The 25,320-nt window shown below is 42.3% G+C and overlaps 1 protein-coding gene across 2 annotated transcripts; it reads left to right on the top strand.

Moving 5' to 3' along the window:
- Window positions 1–1,787: 1,787 nt before the first annotated feature.
- FBXO33 (F-box protein 33) lies at window positions 1,788–23,729 on the top strand. Of its 2 annotated transcripts, XM_077323188.1 has the most exons (5): window positions 1,788–1,909; window positions 2,104–2,681; window positions 17,387–17,497; window positions 20,444–21,129; window positions 21,723–23,729. In XM_077323188.1, exons 2-5 carry the CDS (start codon window positions 2,194–2,196, stop codon window positions 21,992–21,994), a joined length of 1,557 nt encoding a protein of 518 aa, XP_077179303.1. In that variant the 5' UTR covers window positions 1,788–1,909; window positions 2,104–2,193; the 3' UTR covers window positions 21,995–23,729. The 2 variants fall into 2 exon arrangements, with proteins under 2 accessions (XP_077179303.1, XP_077179302.1); XM_077323187.1 differs by lacking the exon at window positions 1,788–1,909 and having other exon boundaries at window positions 1,993–2,681.
- The last annotated feature ends 1,591 nt before the right edge of the window (window positions 23,730–25,320 follow it).

Below are 25,320 nucleotides of genomic sequence, written 5' to 3'. Positions count from 1 at the left end.
CAGGTCTGTGGTTCTAAACAGCAATGTGCTACACAACAGACCAAGCTTGCACAAGCTTAGGGCATCATTCCAGACCCTGGAATATCAGTACATTTAGTAACACCTTACATCTCCATATAAACTAGCCATCTTTGAAGTATCTTCTAATTAATTCAGCATTATTTAATTCTAAGTAAACATGACTTACCAGTGCAATCCTAGTCAGTCAGTAACCTTTTATTGGCATTAAATATGTATAAAACATATAGAAATAGGGCAATCCTAAGAACACCTTCCCATTTAATAGTCCTGAGTTCTCAGTAGACTTTCTTAGGACTGCTGTCTAAGGCTGTGCTGCAATTTAGTGGATATGCGAGCTAGGGATTTGTATTGTGAATGTCCTCGTGGAGGTTATAAATCACCACTGCAGGATTTATGTTATTGTATTTTATGGAGCTCATTGAAAGTGAAATACACCCATGGTCCTAATGCTGAAGTCAGTAAAAAAAAGCCTGGAACAAAATAGCTCCATGCACACTCATAGGCAAAAAGCAACAACACACAACCTTTGGGACTTATTGGCAGGCTATCTTTCACATTCTGCTTCATTAGACCTTTTATTCCTGGAGAAAAAGGAGTAGTGAATGGCAGTCAAGTCAGTGTGAACAACCTCTTTTCTAAAGGGGCAATTAATTTAGATCATGTGGGAAAGCTTGTAAGGCTTCTGATCTGAGAAATGGACCTCAAAACTCCCAGACTGCTTGTAGAGGTATTTGTATACCTGTGACTATTGCTCCAGTTATGTGAAGGGAAGATAGTATGCTGATAGAGATGTGCTGTACTCTCCTATGCAGTCCTTGGTATTGAGGCCAAGTCACGAGCAAGACTCAAGACCAGACTTTTCCCCACTGTTATGGAATCCCCAAACATAGTACTTGAGTTTTCCTAGAAGAATGCATGCCACTGAGAGTGAGTGTTAAACCTGTGCCCCCTGCCCTGGTGAGCAGATAAAATACATTGGTCTATCAGAGACAGCATTGTCTACTCTAGCAGGTAACAGCTTTACAGTTCTTGACCAGGGTCTCTCACATCACCGGCTACCTGATCCTTTTAACTGGCGATCCTGGGGTGCCGAATCTGAGGCCTTTTATGCACAAAGTATATGTCCTGCCATTGTGCCACTGGCCCTCTCACCATCTAATTATACAGCCATATCCCTGCTTTTGCTGGTCACAACAGAGAGTGACAAGAATTTTGGGCAAAAAATAAGGCTTCAAAGGGGCAACAATAGGCCTATGGGAACACCCAACGGAATCAGATGAGCCCAATGGACCTGCCCTTAACAACTTCCCTGTGCCATCATTCACTGCGAGCCTGCCCATCTTTTTGCACACTGGAACCACTGCAAGGTGATGCTCCCATTTTATTCCCCAAGCTAAAAAAACAAATGAACTCCCCTTGAGCTATTACTGGATAGCGACTGTTTTTATTCCCACCCTCAAATGGTCATTTAAATCTCCCTAAGTGAATTAATTGTAAAATAAATAAATTGCCCTGCAGTTCAGAGCGACAGTGTTTCCGCCCCACACAGAATGATGCAGCATCCCTCGCCAACTCCCAGTTTGTGCTGGCGAAACTAGGCACTGAGTCAAGCCTTCTCCTCTTCATTCTTTTTATTCTTGTCTTATTAGGATGCATGCATGGTCTTATCATCACACAAATAAGCGCAGCGGGACCTTTCCTCTCCTCCCTCCCCCGCCGCCCAACGCGCAAGCGCTGCAGATAAATTCCTCCTGCTCCCCGAAGCGACGGCGAGTGCCGCCCGCCCCACACAAAGGCTCCTCCTGAGCCCTTCCTCGTGAGCCGCGCCGCCGTTCCCTTTGCTGAGTCAGAGGCGCGCCGCTCCCCAGCCCCCTCCCTCGCACGCTTGGTACGTTCCCCAGCCTGCTGGTACGTTCCCTTCCGAGCCCCCCGCCGGCCCCCCCGCCGCAGCCGCCCGATGGTCCGTCCCAGGCACCCCCGCGGCAGATGGGCTCCTCCAGTAGCCGCGCCGGGCTCGCCGCCGCCCCGCCTCCCCGCCTCCCTCCCTCCCTCTTGCCATTGATGTTGTTGTTTTTGTCGCAGGCGCCGGAGCGGAGGCCGAGGCTGAGGCCGGGCGTGGGGCTGCTGCTGCGGCCGCCGGCGGCTGCTGCTCCTGCTGCTGCGGGGCCGGCGATGTCGTCGGTGTGCGTGGGGCCGGTGGGCGCCGGCTCCCTGCCCAGCGAGCTGGTGGTGCACATCTTCTCCTTCCTGGCGGCCCCGGACCGGCTCCGGGCCTCGGCCGCCTGCTCGCACTGGCGCGAGTGCCTCTTCTACCCGGCCCTGTGGCCCCGGCTGCGCCTCAGCCTGCGCGTCTGCCCGGCCGAGCGCCCGCGCCTCGACTTCCTCATGCGCAAGTGCGGCTGGTTCGTGCGCGAACTCCGCGTCCAGTTCGCCGCCGACAACTACCCCAGCGGCGGCGCAGGGCCAGGGCCAGGGCCGGGGGGCCTCGGCGGCGGCGGCGCCAGCGGCGTGTGCGAGGAGGCGACGGCCGTGGCGGCGGTGGCGGCGGCGGCTGCCGTGGCGACGGACGGGGAAGCGCCTCTCTGCCCTCGCTGGCTGGAGTTGCTGAGGACCTACCTGGAGCTCGTGCTGTGCGTGTTGAGCAGCGTCCGCAACAACAGGTAGCAGCGATGTGGGGAGGACACCCGGGGTGGGGGTGGGGGTGGGGGTGGGGGGCGCAGGACGGCTCGCCTCTTCCTTCCTTCTCTTGCAAGGTTGCACTGCTGCCTGACTGGGAGGGGGTTGGTATGGGGAGAATGCTCCACCTGTTGGATATTTGCTTGCCTTGTAGCTATTGAAATCTTGTGAGGGGAAAGGAGACGGTAAGCCTAGTTTATGAAGGACATGGAGAAGGGGCACATCCCAGAATCGAAAGTATTACAGTCGAAAGAGTCAGTGCAGAGAAAAGATGCCTGGACACATGAAGCTGACTTTATACCAAGCGAAGCCATTATGCCATGTAGCATAGTCAGGGGTAAAGTGACCCTTTAACTTACTGGGAAAGTTGCTGTCCTGGAGGGCTGCTGGTGGCTGCTGGTGGCCTGGAGGTGGCCTGGAGGAAACTAGACCAAGGGCCTCCTGGGGTGTGTTGCAGGGGGTTGGCTTGGCTGAAGCCCAGGCCATGGTGCTGCTGGCAACGTGCAGAATCTCCCTTTGGGCACACTGGCACTCATTGCAATGCTTGCTGCAGTCCAACCTGAGCAGTCTCTGCAGCGCTTCCTTATACTGCAAGGGCTGCTCAGTTGTTATTAATGGACTGTTATAATGTCTCAGTTCTGTTCTTACACTTGGTATTGTCTGTGCCAGCAGTGGCTTTCCTGGGTCCTTTTGGGGTAAAAAATGACTTTTCCCGGATCTGCTGCTGCTGCTAGACTCTTAACTCAGTAGTCTTTGATTTTTTTCAGACCTGGGCCTGCTTTTAGTTCCTAGGTAGAGATATGAAACCCACAAACTGCAAGTCTGTGTGACAGGAAAGGAGACAGAGTTATGATCTCACTGGTGTCAAGGCCAGAACAGTGAGCAGCAAGCAGCAAACAAAGGTGGAAATAGGAAGCAAGTCTGATATCAGGAGGCGTACCGTAGTGAATAATAAGCCACAAGTTTGGGCTGTGGAGGAATCCTTTCCATCAGAGTAGCCTTACTTTGCTGTTTCTATCACCTGGCATGCAAATAGAGTAAGGAGATGAGACTTCTGTTCTCTACTTATGCACACTAGCAGTAAGTCTTCCCCAAAAGCAGCTGAAAAAGTTGTAGCTTTGTAGGGACCTGTGACTTCATCTTCAATTCCCAAATCTGCTTTAACCTGAGATGTCAGGGATTGGACCCTGGTTCTTTCTGTATAAGATATATGTGCCCCACCATTGAGCCATCTCCCCTCTTGCTGTGTAGGTATTTCCCTCAGTGCACTCCTTTAGGGGGACTCCTTAAGTACTGTACTGAAGTCATTTATGCTTCCTGGGGAATCTTCAAGGGTGATCTTTGACAATAGAGCTGTATTTGTGAGATGCTTTTGTCTAAGCTTATCTTCATCAAGTTTTAGAACAAGAGCCAACCTATTGTTTTAAACTGCTAGATTGAATAACTATTGAATGTGCATGGTTCAGATATGTCACTCCAGAAGTACACATAGTGTTCCTATTCTCAAGGATAAAATTCTCCCCAGTAGAAATAACAGTGGATTTGTGGGGTCAATTCAGGGATTTGATTTTAAGGAACATTTTTTAAAAAGTAATTTGGGTCTGCTTGTTCAAATATGAACTTTGTTCAGTTCCATGGACACTAATATAGGCTACCCTGTGGCAAATGATCCCTCAACAGACGTAGATTCAGTCTAAAATTTCTTTGGACACAAGTACTTCCATTTACAAAACATGATTTTTCTGCCTCCCAGAAACTATTTCAGAGGCCATTTAGTGCTACTCTGTGTGTGCGCGCGCGTGCATGCGTGCGCTCCACAGGAAGAAATCCTTGCATCCATGCAAACATGCAAAAAACTGTCACAATTATCCATGTATGTTGTACTTTCAAGAACTTCATGTTATGGAAGAGCAGACTTGAAGGAGAACATCCTTACAGCCTTTCAAGGTCGTGTAATGTTCCAGAGTGGTATGTAATGCTTGAGCAGTAATGTTCCAGAGCTTTTTCTTGGCTTCTGTCTCTTGTTTCTTTGCTTCATCATAGAATGAAAACCATTTTCAATAAATGTTTGCATACTTCTCCCATTTTCCTAGATCCAAGTCTGCACAACAGAGGACTTTAGCACTTACGTCTTAACTCATACCAAGTTTGGAAAACATGAAATGTTTATGACTGTACTCTGTTTATGTTTAGATAAGACATAAATGAAAAAGGTAGAGCAGGATCAGCAAATATATTCTGGTGAATGGGAGATAAATTTATCCAGCAAGTAATTGATGCATTTGCACAATTAAATTTGTCCGGTCGTTATATATTTGGTCATCTTGTTGACGTTATTCAGCTACATGCTGAAGCTGTGAATGCTTCACTGCGTATTCCAGCTTCCTTCTAAATTTTCAGAAGTGAATACTTCAGAGCTAGGCTGACCAGCCATCTTTACAGATGTTGGCACGTTTCCCAAACAAGGCACGTTTCCCAAACATACTATTATGTGGCAGGAAAATTAATGTATGGAAGGAGAGAAAACATTGTGCTGCTGCTAAGATCTATAGTGCTCAAGGTGCTTTATGTTAACTCAGTAATGTTTGATTAGTAGCCATCTTTCTTTATAGCCGTGCCCAAGTGATAATGGCTTGCTTCACATCATCTAGTGAGTTCATGGTAAAGGTGAAATTTGAACAGGAGATCTCTGAATCCCCAGCTCCATTTCTTAGCTGCTAGGGGCCAAATTACATTTAATAAGGGGAAATTCATGGTCAGTAATTTGCTGTTGCTTATGGAATGGGGTGATACAGGTTAAAAATGGTTATAATTTTTTCAGAATTTTAAAAATGCAAATGCACCAAGGGTTGCTATTGCCTATATACCCATATGGTAACTGTATGTTTCTGCCTCGCAGAATAAATAGTAGCTGAGTAGGAATGGAGAAAATGGCGTAAAGGAAAAAGCATCTTTCCCCTCATGTCTGCAGTTCAGATCAGAAGCCCTAGTGCTGAATGTAGCATTCTAAAAAACATGTAGTTTGACCTTCTAGTAGCTACATTTTGTCATGTAATACATCTTTGCTCCATATGTTTTATTGTTTCACTGTGGAAGTTCTGATTCATGTTTAACCTCTACTGTCAATTCCCTAGTAGGCCTTGTGTTAGGGTCTTTCTGATTTGTTTATCTTACTTTTGGAAAAAGCAGCGGTTTGCTGCAAAAAGACTGGTGGCTTTTCATATATAGATGGAACTCATGAAATGGAAGAAACCATAAAGCTCCTTTTTTCTTCCTCCATAAAAAACACCAGAAGGATGGTTACAGAAGACAAAAAGAGGCAAGTTATTTATCTGAGGAAGAATTGTTGCGGTTTGTAGTGAGCAGGAAAGGTTTTCTTTCAGCAGAACGTCCAAAACTGTGGAGAAACTGGTCTTCAACTTCATTAACTGCAGCAGTTTCAAGAAACTCTAAGAAAGATTCTGCATGCAACACATTTATTTCAATTATTATACCCCAGGCTTCCACAAAGTGATTTACATAGGATTGCAATGCAGATTCCCATCTATACCAGACCAGGTTAATTTCTGCAGTAGATCTGCATCCCCTTGTTAGACTAGGGCAACAAGGCAATTCTGACTATTCTATATCTTATTCAACTAGCTTCTAACCTCCACGTAAATATGCAAAACTTTAAGTTCTGAAAAAAAGGCAGTGAACTCTTTGTATCTCTGAAAAGTTGTTTGTTTGTTTCTCCTGTTTCTTCAGTTATAAGTGACAAAGTATTTAACTAAACATCTTCAGTGTCTGTATATTTACATTCTTTATAGGTGAAAAAGTGTTTTGATTTCTGCATGTGACTGTCATTGGTAAATGTGTGCATCTCTTTATTGCAGATATGCACAAACTGTAATTAAAATGCTAAACTAGGTCTTCCTGGCACAACACTTACTTTTTCTATCTTCAGCTTCCTGCTGGTTTTCTGTATTTCCTACATTTCTGGGGATATGTGCTTGTGCAAAGAGAAATTGCTTAGCAATGTTCCTATTAGAATACCTAACAAAACAGATTAAATTAGGAAATGCAATACATGTTAGCATGTTCAACATCTTGTAGTCCATAGGCTTCTGAGGTGACGTTAAAGATAAGACATTAATTTCTGTCATTGAACTCTGGGAACCACATTGGCTGATATGGCTAGCAGCGATCACATTGTGGAGGCTGTTAAGATGTTCCAGTGCAATGGAAAATGTCCATATTATCACCACCTATTGTGTCAATAGCCATAATGCAATTAAATTGACAAGTGAAATGTTCTTCGCCAGGAGATACGAGATAAGAGCAAAAATATAATTAGAGGTTAGATTATTGGGTGGATGGCAGCCTGGCTGAAGCAACTGCTTTTTGGAAAACTGATTGGACTGTGTCCTGCTTATTATTCAGTCAAATGTGATGCAGTGATAAAGCTTTTGTAAAACTGTCTCGTAACAAACTGTTCACCCAAATGTACTTCTAAAAACTGTGTTCTGAAGCTTTGATGCTTCCATTAAAATCAAGCAGCCGTGTAAAGATCTGCAAGTTCTTCAAGAAGCAACTGATGTGACTAGCTGCAACTAAACAAGACCTTAAGAAAACAAACCTGCAAGTTTTTAAATTAGGATGTGAGCTCTGTTTCAAATTCCTTCAATCCTAATAATATTACATAGCTTATTTGATGTCCCAACCTTTTGATTGTGTTGACTTTCAATGTGTAAGTTGCCTGGATTTTCAGTGCAAAAGATGGACTTATAAATGATGTCAGTTCTGTCTCTTCCCCCAAAATTGTGAAATTCCAGAATGAGAGATAGAGAAGTATCATTCCTACTGCTCAAGTGAAGACCTGATATGTTTACAAAAATGCATTTTTCTAACAAAGCCCTTTAGAGAATGATGTAGCAGTTTTTAAATCTGCAAATGGAGACACTGATCTACATTCTTTTGTTTCTGAATGTTTTTCAGAATTGTCCTTGAGAAATTACATTTGTAGTTGATATGCTAGTAGCCTTGGCAGTAGTCCCACCCATATGATGTTGCAGCAGCATCATGGCACATAGTGTGAACAATCTTTGCTGCTTAAAACTGGCACAGCTAAATCAGAAAGCACTGCAATACACGCTGGAAGTCCACATTGTCCACTGCAGCAATAGAGTTACTAGCAGAAAAGGGAGGAATATGCCTTCAAGCATACCTTTGGTAGTCTTGTTAGTCTTGCCTGCTGTCTCATATGGCTTAAATGGCCAGAGCTAGCTTTTTATTGAACTTCAAGGAAATTCCCCAGATTGTATTATTCTTGATTATAAAATGTTCTCCTGGTTGCTGTGCTCAGCTTCCTGAATTCAAGGCTCTCTTAAAACAAGTAAATCTTCCATAACTCACACACTGTGGTCTGAGAACCTTTAGAAACAGCCCAGTGCTAATAGTAGCTGGTTGCTTCACCTTTTCCCAACTTTTTAGAAGTGCATCATTGGGCATGGGTAGATCACAGAAGGCATCAGGATAGAAAGGACTGCACTTCCAAATTTGTAATTAGAAAGTTTGACGTATTAGAAATGCCAAATCATGCTCAGTAGTAGGTTGGTTTAATTTATTTTTACAGCATCTCCAGGAAAGATATAGTGTAATTATTTGATTATAACAATCTTCAAAAACATTTTTCCTAGGGGAAATTGCTAATAAGCCATTTTCACTGGCCTGGGTGAAACTTGACAGATCTCCAACTAAGATTATGAGATCTGTCATGTGGTTATTAATATCTGTATTCAAATAGGTGGACATTTTGGATAGGCCAGTCAAATTTTAAATTGTAACTTCACTACTATGTGCTTTTATATATCATTCCACACATGACCAGTCTTGATAAATAGGTATCTGTTGTTACCATAGCATATTTCTAAAGGTAAAGGTAAAGGTATCCCCTGTGCAAGCACCGAGTCATGTCTGACCCTTGGGGTGACGCCCTCTAGCGTTTTCATGGCAGACTCAATACGGGGTGGTTTGCCAGTGCCTTCCCCAGTCATGACCGTTTACCCCCCAGCAAGCTGGGTACTCATTTTACCGACCTCGGAAGGATGGAAGGCTGAGTCAACCTTGAGCCGGCTGCTGGGATTGAACTCCCAGCCTTATGGGCAAAGCTTTCAGACGGCTGCCTTACCACTCTGCGCCACAAGAGAGCATATTTCTAGAGCTGTTTAATTTATACTTTCTCCTGTGAGTATTCATTTGTTCTTGTGATAACGAGAGTAGTTTCTCTCTGGTGTATAGCTTTGTATGCAATTCAGAAATTGTGTTGCATGGAAACTGCTGTGCGTATGAATATACAGTTAAAGATGGCATTGACTAGTTTAAACTTGTATCTGAATCCTGGTATTGCACCGGCAAAGCCACCTCAATTTTCGTCCCTGTTGTTTCTGGCTCTTTCAGTGATAAAATTAGATTAAAATAAAAGAGTATCTGAGCTTGAACGTGCTTGACAATTTAAGAGCATTTGTTTGGCTAAAGTTGCAAATTAGAGTATGATAAAATTATTTTGGCAAACACATTCTGTTCTGTTTGACTAAGAGGCATAATTTCCATTAGCTTTGGATCACTTGGGCCTCTGTGTGAGAGACTGCTGGAGGTCTTCATACTTTTGAATTCAGCTCCAGAGGGTTTTTAATCCCATGCAGTGTTATCCACTTTCTTGTTCACTGTTACATACAAGCTAAGAAATAGGGAAATGTTAATTTACAGCTGAGTTACATAGATTAGAAGGTAAGCTCTGATAAAACTTCTGTTGAAGTTCGTGCTGGGAAAGTTGACTTGTATGAACAGTGTTATTTGTCTGTGGAATAGATGCCGCCAAGTGTGCCGGTCTCTGCAGAGGGCCCACTAGCAGGAAGGGTGCGGTCAATAAATTGTTTATAATAAAAGGGCAAGGTTCATAGTCACCAAATCACTCTGTCCCCAAACAAGATTCCAAATTATTTACTATCTGTTCTGCACAGTATAATTGCTGTATTTCCTCTCTGGTCATGTGGCTTACATAACGTGCTTTTTTGTGAAAATGAACAATATGTGTATTTTCAGGTTGTAATTCAAAAGCAGAAGAATAGTTTTTATATAACTCCCATTTTAATTTGCTCGGAAGTGCAGCTCAGATTCACTTAATGTTCAGTTACTTATTTCTGAGCATAATTATTCTTTAATATCTGTAGGATTGCAAAGGTAAGAAGAAAAGAGAAAATAAGAATGAACAATTCAAAAAGTCCCTAAGAATTTCTGAATATTGTCTGCTGAATTGCAGAATTTCTAGTTTTTCGATCATAAAAACTTCTAAAGCAAGTAAGAGGACTCCGTTTCCCTTTTGCCTGTGGTAAGTTCTTAGACAATGTGCGAACAAACATAAGCTACCAGTGGGTCTTCACTGATGTTCCAATTTCTTCTTGGAATCTCTTCCACAGTCCTATATTTTAGATGCATGTATGGGTCAATATTAGGGAAAGAGAACAATTGGAGCAGTGTGTTTATCTTGGTGTTGTGTTTATCTTGGTGTTTTTCATGGTGGATAGAGCATTAAACATACACTCCTCTATAGAACCCATTAAAACAAAACAGGAGAAATTTTAATTCTATAGAGAAAGAGATTATATATTACAGAACTACTATTTTATGAAAGGAAAAATAATCATAAAGCAGACATTTGATAATACGGATTTTACATCACCATGTTCTGCATTTTCTCCAGAGTTTACATTTCCCCAAGGTTTACATATACAGCATGAAAATCAGTTATTTCTTTTCATTTCAGTTTTTTTATTGTTGATATAATCTAATATTGGATTCCATTTTCTTAATTCTGATGTTGATTTAGTATGCAATAGATATGTAAGTTTTGCCATTGTCCCATATTTCAACAGTTTGCTTAACCAGTCCATAGTATCTGGTCAAGATTCTTTTTTCCATCTTGATGCATAATGGACCCCAGCAGCTGTTACCTTGTATTAAGGTCACTGGACATTTTAATATTATACGATATCATATTTAGTAACATTTTGGATCCAATACAAATTTTTTATATATCTTTGCATACGTAGCCCATCTTATCTACTGAATTGTAGAAAGAATGGAAAATAGTATTCAACCTGCTTTAAAAGGTAAAGGTATCCCCTGTGCAAGCACCGGGTCATGTCTGACCCTTGGGGTGACTCCCTCTAGCGTTTTCATGGCAGACTCAATTCAGGGTGGTTTGCCAGTGCCTTCCCCAGTCGTTACCGTTTACCCCCCCCCCAGCAAGCTGGGTACTCATTTTACTGACCTCGGAAGGATGGAAGGCTGAGGCAACCTTGAGCTGGCTGCTGGGATTGAACTCCCAGCCTCATGGGCAAAGCTTCAGACAGCATTTCTGCTGCTTTACCACTCTGCGCCACAAGAGGCTCTACTCTGCTTTACTCTGCTAATTATGCCTATTCCCTTTTCAGCTGCACAAGAAAAATAACTACTCTAGAATTAACCATTTCTTTTTTCTGCTTTATACAAATTAAATGTTTGTTTTTCTTCACTACATGTAGAACAGTTTTTCATTTTTCACTTCAGTAATTTAGCCCTTTATTTGTGTGTCTTGTGAGCTAATGCAGACTAATAATACCTCTGAATTCCATTACCAGTATTGGAACCATCATTTCAGTTCACTTCATGTGACTTGAAGAATTAAATCGCATTATCTTCTCTTTCTCCCTAAGATGTATACATAAATGAGGCTAGCAAGGGCTCCAGACAGCTGTCTAGTTTCAAAACCTAAGCACAATACCCTTTATTAGGACCGAAATGATACAAAACAATCTGCGAGCTTTTGAATTTCCCAGAACTCTTAATCAAGCTTGATGTTATTTAAAAAAAGGGTGTGTGTGTTTCAGGACATGGTTTATGTTGGAATTCATACCTAACCTTTTAACTCAGTTTTTTTCCCTTTCACGAAGGACTGACGTGTCATGATGTTAGTAAGGTGCTACTGAACTTTTGTTGTAAGATTTAAGGGACTTTTCTCACCAGCATCCATTTGCTCAGTGATTGGTGGGCAAGTAGATATACATTGCTGTCAGGTTGCACATTGGTTTCTGTGAGCAAGAAGAAACAAATGGTGTATCTTCACAGAAATGATAAAAGCCAGCAATTTCCACAGGTTCCTTGTGAGGTGAGAGCAAAGGAACTGCTTGGTAATTGTATTAATAGTTGTAAGTTTAAGGTGATTCAAGAGATGCGGTCAATTAAAGGTAGATGGGATAGTTCTAACTCTGTAATGCCTAGTTTGTTTCTATGCCTGGGCCTGCGTTTCATTGTATAATGAAGGCCAGATCTTCTATTAGTATGTAAACTTCATAGAAATACACTTCCTTCTCCCACCGAGAAAAGGTACCTCCCTGCTTCTCATCCAGAGTAATAGTACTGGAGTTAGCAGTGCAGTTATTTTCTTGCCATTTGTTTCTAGATCGTGTAGTAGATACTTTTATAATGGGTGGTGGGACGTAGAACACATCCTGCAGTTCTAAAGTCACCATTAGAAACAGATTGTGGGGAAAAATAAAAGCCCAATATGCAGAGAATCTTGCATTGTTATGAATGGACATTATTTTAGTGTATCTGCTGTATAAATTCAGGATAATTAATGCTTTCTTTTTCATTGTGGCTAATATTTTGAAGAAGGATAATAAGCGCAATGTAATGAAAATGTTTATATGCCATTGAGTTGTATCCAATGAATTCATGGAACAGGTCTGTTTGGCTTATCCTTGAATCCCCTGGAAGTTGCTTCAGAAGTTTTAGAGGGCTTAGAACTGCAGCTTGAGAGGTAATTTAGCAGATTGTCTCCCCTTCTGGAAACAACAGAGCAAGACATGGATGTGTTTGTTTGTATTTTTGCTTATTTTTTTCCTTCTTGCTGCAGCACCCTTTTTCTCATGCTGTCTTTCAGGGTCTTGAATGGAGTTGCTGCAATTCAGTTTTAAAACAATACTTTGAAGTTTTCTTCTTGCCTCTCAGTCTGTCAGTCAATTGAAAAATAGCAAAATGATTATGCATAATTTGTCTTTCTGAGCCGAACTAGGCATTATAAGTTCCTTCTCTTCATTTTCTGGTTCCTTCTCCTCTTCCTTGTAACATTTAGCACAAACATGGCATGATGTGATGTCATCAAACCGTATGTCTCCTTGCCAGCCAATGATGTGAAGCAGCAGCTGAGAAATGCACACTCCAGAGATGTTGTATCATACTTTGTTTGTGTTGAATATTGTGAGAGGGAGGCTTGAAGTGACAGCTTATCAGGATCTTTTGTGAAGTCTAGTTTGGCACTAATACTGTGCGATGTGTATAGATTATGCAACTGCACTCAGCTTTTCAAATGAGAATGCTGTTCTTTTAGGAATCAACAATACCTGGGGCAAGACATGTCAAGCTGCAAAGATAAAAATAGTGACACTGCTGGATGTTCTTGGACGCTAACTGCTGCTTATAATTCAGATTTTTATATTGTAGCAGCTTATTTTTTAAAACACAGATCATACAGATGTGATGTGAAAGTTACTTCCTTAGGAAGTGTTTGGGAAACAATTGCTGAAACAGCTGCATTTTGGTTGGCAATTTGCTTCTGGACCAGGTTCCAATTATTGTTTTTGACCTTTAAGGCTATCCACTTCTTGGGCCCTACCTACTTGTGGGACCGCTTGATTCTTTATGCCCCCTGCAGGACTATTCGCTCTCCAGATAAGCATTCGTTGATGGTTCCAGGATCCCGGGATGTGTGCTTGGTGTCAACCAGGGCTAGGGCCTTTTCAGTCCTGGCCCCTACCTGGTGGAATGAGCTCCCGGAAGAGTTGTGGGCCCTGACAGAGCTTTCATGGTTCTGCAGGGCCTGCAAAACAGCTCTTTCACCAGGCGTTTGGTTGAGGCCAGGTGGAGGCCCCCAGGGATGTAAGATTGGGTTTCCCCTTCCCCCCGGTTCCCAAGCCCGGTGTTAGACTGGGCCTGGATGTTGAGCAACTATCCCTAATTTTGTTATCTACCAAATGCATTGTGACTAACCTGCTGACGACCTTGGCTATGAGTGATGAGGGAGGAGTTATACATTATTATTGTCATATTTTGTTTCTTGTTTATCTGTCATTGCTATTGTGGGAATACTACCATAAGGATATAATTTAAAGGGGATTTTATTATTATGGGGATATTATATATTATTATGTTCTTTTAAAGTGTGTTTTATTTAAACGCTGTCTTATGTGATCAACCGGGAGCCAGTTCTGGGAATGGCGGTATACAAGTTTAATAAATAAATAAATGACAGTAAATTGTATGCCCTGAGAAATGACAAAATATTGATGCATCTCAGACAAGAAATTATCTGCATGTGAATAGATTTAAGGTAGATCAGATATGACAGTTCTTCAGAATTGCTAGGTGAAAGTGGCAACAATCTACTGAATTAAGTTAGTACTAAAAGATAAATTAGTTGCTGCTAAATTGGGGTCACACAACTGGAAGATGCTATTTAATTTCAGACTTGTGACTCAGTAAACTGTTGGAACTAGTACTGGCTCCAAGCAGCTAGGCAGTGAAGTAATGGTATGCAAAAATAAATTGGTATTCTTTTAAACAATTATTGTGCTACAAGCCAGTCTTTCTCAAACCGTAGCCCTTGGGAATCTCCAGGAGGTATACAAGACCTTTGTAAGGACAGACTGCAAGACCGTATTGCAGACTCTCAACCAAGGTTTCATGAAACCCTGGGTTTTTTGACAGCCTTGGAAGGGTTTCCTGAATGGGTGGGAGTGAATTCATTTTTTATATATTCTAAAAAAAAATGTTGAACATTTATCAGATATTATGACCCACTCCTCTTCCCAAAATGGCCAGTGATCAGCCTGGAGGGGGGGTAGGAAGGGGAGAGGCCCTGGGTAGATGCGTCTACAGCTATGCTTCCCAACTATAATCTGCACAATTGCATCACTTCTGATGTTTCTCCAAGCCTGAAGAATGCTTCATTGGTTTCTCAATGGCCTTATTGTGTTATCTAGCTAATATGAAAGCAGATCCTCCTGCGTTTTCTAGGGTTGGGAAAGGAAATTGGCTTCCCCATTGTTTGAAGGGCTCTTAAAGCTGTTGCTACAACCTGCTTGTAACCTAGCATCCAGATCACCAATCATAAAATGGGATGATTTGCTGCATAGCTCAGCCTTAAAAACTCTTGATTGATTGAGCAACAACAAGGAATTACCATTTTAATATGTTAATCACAGTTACTTTTGGTATATAAATAAATAAAGTAAAGGATGTCAGTATAGAAAAGAAGAGAAACCCCACCCTGGATCCATAGACAATAACCAGTGGTGAATACCAGCAGTTCAGGTTCAATCAAGTCTTTTCTATTTCTATGAGCAATTTTGAAAGTTTCCTTAGGTCTCTTCATATTCCTGTTCACTGCCTTCTTTCTAGAAAAATTGTTTAGTGTCACTGAAATATAGTCCCTTCCAGTTTAGGCATGAGATTGATAAGAACTTGAATTTGGGGCCATTTGAGTTGTGGATCTACAGAATCAGCTACCCTTTCTTTTTTCTTGAATTGGATTTTAAAGCATAGCTGGTAAGTGTCTCACTGTATTATTTTGAGGACAGAAGCTTTCAAGGAGCTTGGTGCACATGCTTTACTTAAAGAGGCTTTCTGGCCTGTGGGGATGAGAAAGGAACAAAAATGGGAGGGGGTGTTTCTACAAATTAAAATCAAACTGTTGAAGGGGTTGCTGAATTTAGATAATTGGTGCTACAAAAGACCAGCATAAATATACATGGGCAGAAGGTACATTTCTAGATAACTGAGACCTGACTTGCAAAGCAGCTTTCTTCTTATTCAGTTTACTAGTATCAAAGCCCATTTTAAATTGGCCTTTGAAAGTGGTGGCAGGCAGGAGGGCGTGAGAGGGTGGCTGCAGCTCCCTTTGGCCCGCAAAGCGGACTAAAGGGAGTGGAAAGCCCCCTCTCCCACCGGAGGCTCCCTTCGGCCGAGCAAGCGCTGTCACTGCGGCGAGACTGCTTCCCAGGCTAAAGAGAGTGGAAAGACACCCCCTGGCCCACAGGGAGGCTCCAAACTCCACCCCTCCCCTCCCCCCTCCCCCTGGCTCCCTCCCCAGCAGGAGTGTACCTGCAGGCCGCAAAGCCCTTCCTTGCGGACTATAACCCAGTCTGTGTTAAAGAAAATAATTTAGGGCAAGGGAGTTTGTGGAGTGTTTTTTTTTTGGGGGGGGTTGCTTCATATGTTACTCTCTGTAATGATCTTGAACATTATTGTCAATTTATCTAATTTGAATCAGACAGTATCCTGTTTGGGAACTGCTAAGTAAAGATTGTTGTATTTCAGAGTATTGTGTATATATTAGGAAGGGTACATACATAAAACTTGCAGTTGTTATCAAAAAGATACACTTTGGTGAAAACAAGGATTGCCAGGTCTCTTCTGGCAATGGGGGGGGGGGGCGTGTAGAGTTGCTAGATCCATGTTGGGAAACTCCTAGAGATTTGTTAGTGAAGCCTGGGGAAAACAAGAAACACAGTGGGGTACAGTGCCATAGAGTCCACCCCCCCATAGCAGCCATTTTATCCAGGGGAACTGACTTTTGTAGTCTGGAGATGAGCTGCAATTCCAGGGGCTCTTCCAGGTATACCTAGGTCCCATCTGGAGGCTGGCATCCTTAGTGAAAACCTACCATAACAACTTGGAACACAGAAGATCACAACTAGGTTTGTTGTGCTGTGACTTGGTCACAGTACGATTATTGAGGGCAGCATACGAAAGAGAGAGAGAAAGAGGAAGGACTGTGCAGGTCTTCTGAAACTTTGGCCCCAGCCAGGATGGCCTTTTAAGCCCCCTTTAGTGCCTCTGCTTTGTACAGCCTTTCAAGATGGACTTCAGAATGCAGACAAATTGAGGCAGCTCTCCCTATTCGGACCTTTGCATGCATGCAATAGGTCTACCAGGAGAAATAGAAAACAAGTAAGCTCATGCTTATTGGGAAGGGAGATAATCTTTTGTCAAAGGGTTAGATCTCATCTAAATTCCGTGCATGGAAGCGCAGCTCTTTCTTCTCCACTACAGGATGAAATGCCTTCATCTGAAATACTGTGGGACAGAGGGTTAAGGGGAATCAGAGGGCTACTGCAATGGGGGGGGGGGATATCAGAAAAAAAAATTGTTTCCCCCCTTGCATGCAGGGGGGGGATTTAGCTTAAAGTCCTCCAATTTTCATCCAACCCTTCCTCCACCATATAGTGCACAAGGAAGTTGTGTTTTCATATGGCTTTTGCTACCCATTTAACCAAATGTTTCACTGCTACTTTGTAGCCATTTGTATTATATACATTTACTTATTAACTATATTAAGAAACAATAATAATTGTTTCAACCCACGTTATGGATGGTGGGGAAACATTCACTATTTTAGGTCCTAGGTTCTGTTGGTGCTTTTGGCAGATTATAGAATAATCACTGCATAGTTAAAACTTAGTTAAAACTAAGTTAAAACTTAGGCTCCATGTCCCCGAGGGATGTATAGTAACTATGTTTGTAATGGCCTGTGTTAAAGAATGCAGAAGTTTGAGATACTTTCTAATGCATTGCCTCTTAGACTTAATTCAAGTTTTCTTCCAAACAGAAATCTCCAGAAGTTAAGTCTTTTTGGTGATATAAGCATTCTACAACAACATGGAAGTATATCGAATACATACCTCAGCAAGGTGGATCCAGATGGCAAAAAGATTAAACAGTAAGTTGTTAATAAGTGGTATTCAAAACAGTTGAACATTTTGCTTCACCCAATAAGACTGTTAATGTTCAGTCATAATAGAAAAAGAAAATTCTGTCTTCTGTGGCCATTGTGCGGACTGGGTTGAACAGAATTGTTTTTCACAGTATCCCATGCATTCTTAGTTTAGAGAGAGAGACTGGCCTATGGTCACCTAACAGGCTTAATGGGGCTTTGAGCATGGGTTTCCTTAGTTAACTACTTGGGCTACCGTACAACTTATCCAGTTAAGAGTCAGTCCAGCACCCACCCATCCCCGCTAAACTATTCTACAGTGAGGAAAAGAGCAAAGGTGCTTGGAGACTTTTGCCCTGATCCAAAAACTGAGGTCCATGTCTGTAAACAGCCTTCTGTAGGTTGTTCCACTGTGAGCTTTTGTCTCAATGTTCATCTGTTCCAACTGAATTAAATGGATGCATCTCATTATACAATAAGGAGTGTGCCTCTGTATTTGGGGTCACTAACTCTGGGACTTGAGCATACTTTATGCTTTTAAAGTGCAAGAGTGGTCTTAATTGCAGAGGCACATGTATTTAAACTACTTGGATGCACCATACTTTATAGATACTTTTAAAATTATACTGATGCTGATTAAAGCTAGCCTTTCTTCCTCTTGGTCTTTCTGAAGCACTGCCCCACCTCTGGCCTGAATTTTCAGAGAACCCCACATAAGAAAGGAGAAGGAATTCTAAGCTGCTAGGAGTGGGGGAGAGGGGCAGGTGTTATAGGGAAAGGCTGCAAACATGTTGTCTGCAAACTTCCTTGGTTCAGTATTCAGCCCATTGTTATAATTTGGATTTCTTTAGCAGCCACCTCACAAACCGGCCCAGATCTTTCTCCTGATTTAGTTTGGTGTCTAGCAGTCTTATTTGGGGTATCAGTAAAACAAATTGAAAACAAGCACTTTCCTTTACCAGAGAAACATAATCCAGGTTGGTGTGCACCACATTGAATATTTGTTTCTATGTACTGGCAAGTATTCTTAATTAGCAGTCCCCAACCTTCTTGTAGTTGGGGACCGCCTCCGAGGGTGGGAGAGAGCCAGCGGCCCGGCCACAGCAGCTGTACACAAACGCATACGCGCAGTTGCCGCGCATGCGCGCTTTCGCCACTAGGTGGCGCTAACGCGCATGCGCAGAACAGCCACGCATGTGCACTTTCGCCAGCAGGGGGCTCAAACACGCATGCGTACCGGCTGCCATGCCGGCCTCTTTCCCCCCCTCTCGCTGCGGGGGGGGGGAGGCAGGCGTGGCCGCTGGCGGCCCGGTACCATGGCCTTAGCGGCCCGGTACCGGGCCGCGGACCGGGGGTTGAAGACCCCTGTTCTTAATGATGGGTATGAGCAAATCTTTTAAAATTATTTTTATTATATTTATATACTGTCCTCCCTTGCAGCTCTGGGTGGTTATAACATAGAACAGGTATGCACAATGCTATTCAATAATGTCAAATAAAGAACATCAAATTAGTAGAGAAGATTGTACTTTGTAACATTTACGATCTCCTAGCTCCAATTATATAGGTTCAAAATAGAACTGCGAGCTTTTGGTCACACATGTACAAATCTGTTCTGCAGGTAACAAACTCTTCTTTCTGTAACTTGGTCATGTTCTACAGTCATTAGTCCCCCTTGCTGCTTTAAATCTGTGGGGCTCTAAAGAGGTCCATGAGCATTAGGAGGCAACCAGTTTTTTCAGGCAGCTGCAGTCCCCTCAGGCATTCTGAATGCCTCCAAATGGTTCCCCTAGCTGGGGAGATGAGGGAAATCAAGGAACTGCTTGATGAAGGGTGTCTGAAAAGTGAAGGTATAGAACTAATTTTCACACTATCCCTTGATGAGAGGTAATCATCAAGTGACCCAAAGACAGTAACTTGTCACACACTACAAATGGTCTCGCAAATTTCAGATGAATAGTCATGGAGAAATCTTCCATAGAAATCTTCCATCTAAAACCACTTGAGAAGGGTGATATATAAATACAAAAATAAAAATAAATAAACATGTAAATGGTTTCAAATAATAACCTAACCTTGAAGCCTCCTCCACTTCAAAAGACGGTGGCCAGGATTCAAGAGGCTGAGCATGTGCTATTCTATACCTTCACTTTTCAGACACCCTTCATCAAGCAGTTCCTAACCTTGAAGCTTCCTCCACTTCAAAAGACGGTGGCCAGGATTCAAGAGGCTGAGCATGGTGCTATTCACACATGCACATTCATTACGCCAACTACATTATCAGAGAGCTGTTTCTCATGTGCAAGTCACAGAACAAATGGTGTAAATAGAGATTTCATATTCAGCTTTAAATTGACAATCCCATATGATTCATATGCAAGTTTGAATGAGGGCTAACTTTTATTCTGATTATCTAATTTAAATTGTACTCCAAGTCTCTCAAATCAGAGAACAGGAGTGTTATTGAGTACACCATGCAAAAGCAATCTGTAACAATGGGGGATAGTCAGGCTGAGTATGTGCCAGTTAACTCATGGAAAGAAGCCATCATGCAAAGTGTATCATTTGCTGGTGCAGTTTGAAATGGGCATAGTGGATTTTCTGTTACACCTGTTCAAAAATGAGGAAGAGAACAGTGCTGTTTAAGGCAAGGTGTTTGCTGTTGATGGAAGAGCCATATAGGGTGATTTATCCTTCCTTTTCCTCCTCACTTCATCTCACCAACTTGCATGGCTGTTTTTCTACACAGCTCTGGGAATCAACTTTCCTGGAGTTAGAAGGAACTGCCGAAAGGAGAGGAAAGTGGGGAAAATATATGATATTGTGCAAGTGCAGTGATGGATCCAGCCAATGACATGTCCACTAAATTAGGTTCTGAATTTTTTAAAAAATGGTGCAGTGACAGCTGAGTTCATATTTAATGGGATTCTTGTGGATTGTGTTCTATTGCAGAATACAGCAACTGTTTGAAGAAATATTGAGTAACAGTAGGCAACTGAAATGGCTGTCGTGTGGGTTCATGCTGCAGATTGTAACTCCTACATCGCTGTCATCTCTCTCCAATCCCATTGCCAACACCATGGAACACCTGAGTTTACTGGACAACCACGTTCCTGGCAATACCACTCTTATCACTGCGGTTGAATTGGAGCGCTTTGTCGGTCTCCGCTCCCTTGCCTTGGATTTCTGTGATTTTACAGCAGGAATGGCAAGAGTCTTGGCTAATAATAACCATGTGCCTTTGCATCGACTGTCTCTTCTGGTCCACAACATTTCTGTAATGCACAAGTCCCTGGAAAATATGCCAGAAGACGAGGACTGGAAGGCACTGACACGCAACAGCACTAATCTTCGGGTCTATGTGATGGCTTTTGATATCAAGAGCGATGATATGTTAAGGGTTCTTAAGCCCAGTATCCCACTGGAGAGGATTCACTTTGACAGTTATATCACTTGCGTTTCAGGGGCAGTTGTTGATCTCATATCTAGGCAGTATGATAAGTTCCTCACTCACTTCATACTCATGAATGATGTTATAGATACATCTGGCTTCCCAGATCTTAGCGACAACCGGACCGAAGACCCATTGGTTTTGTTAGCCTGGAGATGCACAAGGCTGTCTCTTCTGGCAGTGCACGGTAGGTGAATTATATAGGTGTGCAACTTCAGCAGTTTAAAAGCTAATGGGTGTGTATATAAATACACACTTGCAAAGGGAGAGGGGGTGGATGTCAGTTGTGCAGGCAGTAATCTCAGGCGTGATTTGAGACAATCCATACAAATGGAGTCATGATTGCATTTGAAAAACCGTCATACACAAGTGTCACAGTTGCAAAGAAACAGGTGTGTGTTTGCAAGAAATCTGGGTCTCCACTGTTGGATTGTCTTTTCTCAAGTCATGGTTTACTGATTCCTTTGCAGCCATTTTTAACCCTTACATGTGTGTTTAAGATCAGTGGCTGCTTTAACTCGCATGCTGAATATCTTCCATCTAATATTTTAAATACTAGTGTATACAAGGAGGCAAGTGTTCCACTACCGAGAAATGTTGTGGGGATGGGGGGGAAGCAAAAAACTGTCTGTGTAGCACACTTACTTTTATGAGCTGAGAATGTATACAGGCCAATTACAGGAAGCGTTGTTACATGAAACAACTGTGGAGTTGGGATGGGGGAAAGGGAATAAAATGAGCCCAGCAAAACAGTAATGGCTGTTTTTGGTTTGGTTTCAGGTTACACAGTTTGGGCTCACAACCTGATTGCAATTGCTCGTCTTCGTGGCTCTGATTTGAAAGTGCTTGAGGTCACAGAAGAAAGCATTGATTTTGACCAAGGTGAACTGGCTGATCAGGATGTGGATCCGGTACATAATCTCATTGAGCAGGTATCCCTTGGATTGGGTCGACCTTGGCACGCAGTCATGGACATAGAATTACTCAGTGTCTTTACTGAGCCAACTCGTCATTTTTACAGAGAAATGCAAAGCTTCAGTGAAGGCATTTAGCTCTCTTTATTTACAGTTCCTGTGGTTACATATGCAAGTAGGGTCCTATTATGTTTTCAGTAGTGTGAATTTAACCCCTCTTGTGCTGTGTTTAATCAGTATTAGCTATATAGAATTCTATGTATATTCTACTTCTTGATCAAAGAACGTAGTCGGGTATTGGTTTAGAAGCTGAAAGTGGCAATGCTTAGGGCTTTCACGGTTAATGGACTTGTCTTAAAAAAAAAAAAAAAAAGAAAAAACTCAGATGTGGCCAAAGGTTGTCTGAGGTTGCCGGCTAACTTTCTTTTTTGAACTGAGTAACTCTGCAACTTCACTGATTTTACCTGTTGTCGGAGTTATTGTGCTCGGGAGCCAAAAATGTTTACTATCCATAGCCCAGTGGATTTGAATGCAGTCATTGTCATGTTATCTGATAGCATGCTACTTTTAGGCTTAAAAGAAAATCAGACAACTATCCAATACCATTTACTGTAAACCTTTTGCTTTCATTTCACATACAGTATCCGAAGCATGAACTATTGCCACTCTGCAATCTCTTCCTTCAATATGAAACGGTAGTTTCTAGCACTGTGTAGCTTCTTCAGATGTTTACCTAACTCTGAAGGGCTATAAGTTGTAGTTCCATTGTAAATGAATTGTAGCTTCTTTTTCTCGTGGTCTGTCAGCTTCTCCGTACAAGTTAGCTTTGGGCCCAGATTTAAAAGGAAATGTTAAGTCTCTATGCTCCGAAGGGGTAAAACCATAACAAGTTAGATATAAATTTATAAGTCTACTTTGCTTGCAAAAAACATTAGTCGTGAAATCCCTAGCAACTAAGTCACTGGATTTTCTCTGTCAGCGCCTGTGTCAGCTGCCAAAGAATAGATTAAAACGAAGAAGTGCCCACATGCTGGCAGGGGCAGGCCAGTTTTTGGCCAGCCAGATACTGCTAGATTGTAATATATAAGGTCGAATTTCGACCTGTGGTACACAGCTGTGCTGTGGCTCAGTCAGCAACCTCAGAATTCTTAAACATGCACCTGTTTCACTGTGAATAGTGAATGTAAAGGAAGGAAAGGAAAACAGATACAAACCTTGTTCTATCACAGGTATGAGCTGCTATGATGCATGAAGAACATTCCATGAAGTATGTTTTAAAATCTTGTTATATCTGAGAGGCTTTAAAAGCCGATATAAACTGTTTCAGGGCAACCGCGGTACAGACGTGGTCTCTGTGAGACTTCCACCTGACCCAAGTTTTAAGTGGTACGAATGTTGTGCATTTAATGTTAAAGGACAGTCTGCAATAATAAAAGTAAGTGGCCAACGTGGGTGCCCAGCAGTGCTGAGACCTGGCTGCCATATTGTAAGCTTTGGAAAACACAATTTATGCAACAGATGTCCAGATATGATTCTATTTATGGAAAAGTTTATATGTGTTTTACAAATGGTTTTACCATCTTATATTAAAATGACCTTTTGACAGGTGTGCGCTGTTTTGTCTCCAGTGAGCACATACCATGCGGATTTTATATGTACATCAGTAGAGTGAATCCACTGGCACAGTGTGTGTATATGCCAGATGTGGTGAGATTTTATCTTATAAATGTGAACAGACTTAAAGTATCTCCTGACAGAAAATGTAAGGAAACCAGCTGAGTGTTTGACTTGATGACTGATGTTGTATGGTTTATGTTAAATGTATATTCTTTTAATCAATGAATAAAGCATTAAAATTGATGGTTGCAAAATACCTTACTAGAGCAACATGATCATTTTGGCATCAAACAAATCATACAAACAAATGTAAACTAACTGTCTGAAGTACGTATTGTAGTCTGGAACAATTTGCTGGTTTAGTTTCTAATGTTGTATGAGCATTTTAGGAAAATAACCTGAATGAAAGAGAAGACTTATTGGTGTAAAGTCTATACTGTTGGCAAACCTTAAAGCACAATATATATGAAGTATATCAGCACCTTCCACCAGTAATTGCTTATATCAAATCCAGATGTTCTAGGAAACTAATCATATCCTTTCCCCTTATTAAATGACCCAAACATCTAATATATTTTTGCGTGCCATTTTATCTGTTAATGAGTTTTATACTGCTGCATATTCTACAAGGTATTGTGGTATATTGTAAAACTGGCAATCGGTAACCTGCATAATTTTGTGTAAAAACCCTCATTTCCCTTTACAATGTGGTATTCTTCCCTCTCACTTAATTATAACTCAACAGAACACAGGGAATGATGTGGCCAAAATTAAGTGCTCTTAAGGCCAGCTGAAATCAATTGGACTAAGCTGTGAGCTACACATTGCACCCAAAGACTTGTAGGTGAGCCCTGATGCCTTTTTTGCAATACCATGGGAATAGAAGCCACTTGGATGTGGTTAGAAAAAGGTTTCAGCACCCAACTGTCTGCTGCTTCCCTTGAAATCCTACTCCCACCAGCATTTTCATTTAAAATTGTTGGTGTTTAGGTATTTTTATCACAAAATATATGCTTTTCTTCAGTGGCTTTGGAGCCACATGGGAAGGGAATAAGATTAGTGCCTATGAATGTTACCCTCTGTCTTCCACTGTAAAATTGGGGTGGGGGTGGGGCTACCAGATCCAGGTTGGGAGACTCTTGTAGATTTGGGATGGAACCTGTGAAGGGCAGGGACTTCAATGGGGTACAATGCCATAGTTCACCCTCCAAAGCATCCGTTTTCTCCAGGAGAATTGATCACTGTAGCCTGGAGATGAGCAGTAATTTTGAAGCATACCCAGGTGCAACCAGGAGGTTGGCATCTTGAGGCTCTCGTGACTTGCTACCTGTGGTTCATCGATCTGGTGATAGAATTATCTGGGGGGGAGGGGGGGGATGCCAACAACACAGTGAATGGCAACAACATCAGCAGTGGAACAATGTCAATTATGTTAGCAACCAGGTACAGCAGGCCCCACACCTCCTGCAAACTGCAGCCCTCTTAGTAGAATTCTATTTAAGAAAAATTCAGAGGCAAACACAAGGGCAAAGGATGCTTCAAGGTGGAGAGTGCAAGACAGGGTAGAAGGTGGTATAACACACACCCCTCCCTTTTCCATTTTGAGGCCTTCTGAACCCTCTTTGGGGGACAAAACAGGAAAGCAAGCTGGCCCTGGTGGACAAGGCGGCATACCACACCTCATGTTCTAGGACAGTGGGCAAAGCCATTGTCCAGTAGGACGTTGACTGCCAGTAGGACTTTGACACCTCACATACCAGAGGGCGGGCAAGTGGCAAACCTTCCTGAGCTGTAGGTCTCATACCAGGAATGGAAGCAGATGACCTACCCTTTCCAACTCTGTAGAC

The sequence above is a fragment of the Paroedura picta genome, chromosome 2, assembly GCF_049243985.1.
Source record: "Paroedura picta isolate Pp20150507F chromosome 2, Ppicta_v3.0, whole genome shotgun sequence".
Taxonomy (NCBI): Eukaryota; Metazoa; Chordata; class Lepidosauria; order Squamata; family Gekkonidae; genus Paroedura; species Paroedura picta.
This window is presented reverse-complemented; position numbering and strand designations above follow the sequence as displayed.